Source organism: Penaeus monodon, chromosome 25, assembly GCF_015228065.2.
Source record: "Penaeus monodon isolate SGIC_2016 chromosome 25, NSTDA_Pmon_1, whole genome shotgun sequence".
Taxonomy (NCBI): Eukaryota; Metazoa; Arthropoda; class Malacostraca; order Decapoda; family Penaeidae; genus Penaeus; species Penaeus monodon.
Genome location: NC_051410.1, coordinates 3208150 through 3208619, shown reverse-complemented (window position 1 = coordinate 3208619; position 470 = coordinate 3208150). Strand labels below are relative to the sequence as shown.

The 470-nt window shown below is 45.7% G+C and overlaps 1 protein-coding gene across 1 annotated transcript in view; it reads right to left on the bottom strand.

The window, feature by feature from the left end:
* The window catches only part of LOC119589300 (uncharacterized protein CFAP97D2-like), a 2876-nt gene that overhangs the window by 768 nt on the left and 1638 nt on the right, over positions 1-470 (bottom strand). Inside the window, exon 2 of the mRNA XM_037937923.1 lies at positions 57-206. Coding sequence (XP_037793851.1) covers positions 57-128 — 72 coding nt within the window. The 5' untranslated portion in view covers positions 129-206. The remainder of the gene's footprint in view (positions 1-56; positions 207-470) is intronic.

Genomic DNA, 470 nt, shown 5'->3' with positions numbered 1-470 from the left:
CTATACACACTTCCCCCCCAACCCGCCACGCCCTCGGCACCTCCTCCCTCACTGACCTTTCGCCTGTGGTCATTATAACGCCGATCTTGGAAGGGCTTCTCGATGACGACCTCTCTCCGGGTCAACATGGCTTCGCGAACCGAGGTCAATTCCTGCTGGGGAAGTGAAGGTCGCGGTCCCTCGGAGATGTGTGGTTCATGCCTGTCCTGGGGAAATTGGGGAAATTGGCCGACGGGCTTATTGTTTTTAGTAGTAAATTGTTGTATGGTTGTTATTGTTATCATTAGGATGTATGGCCTTCCGAAGGTATGTAGATCGTTGTCCTTTGAGTTTGTGGGGATGTGATAATAAGATTTTTTTGCTTTGTTACTGAATTATTAACAAAAATGTTTGATTAAGAATCCAGAATGTCAGGTCTGGCTGTTTCTGGGGATATTGAAAACGTATAAATAAATATTGATCTTGAGCCT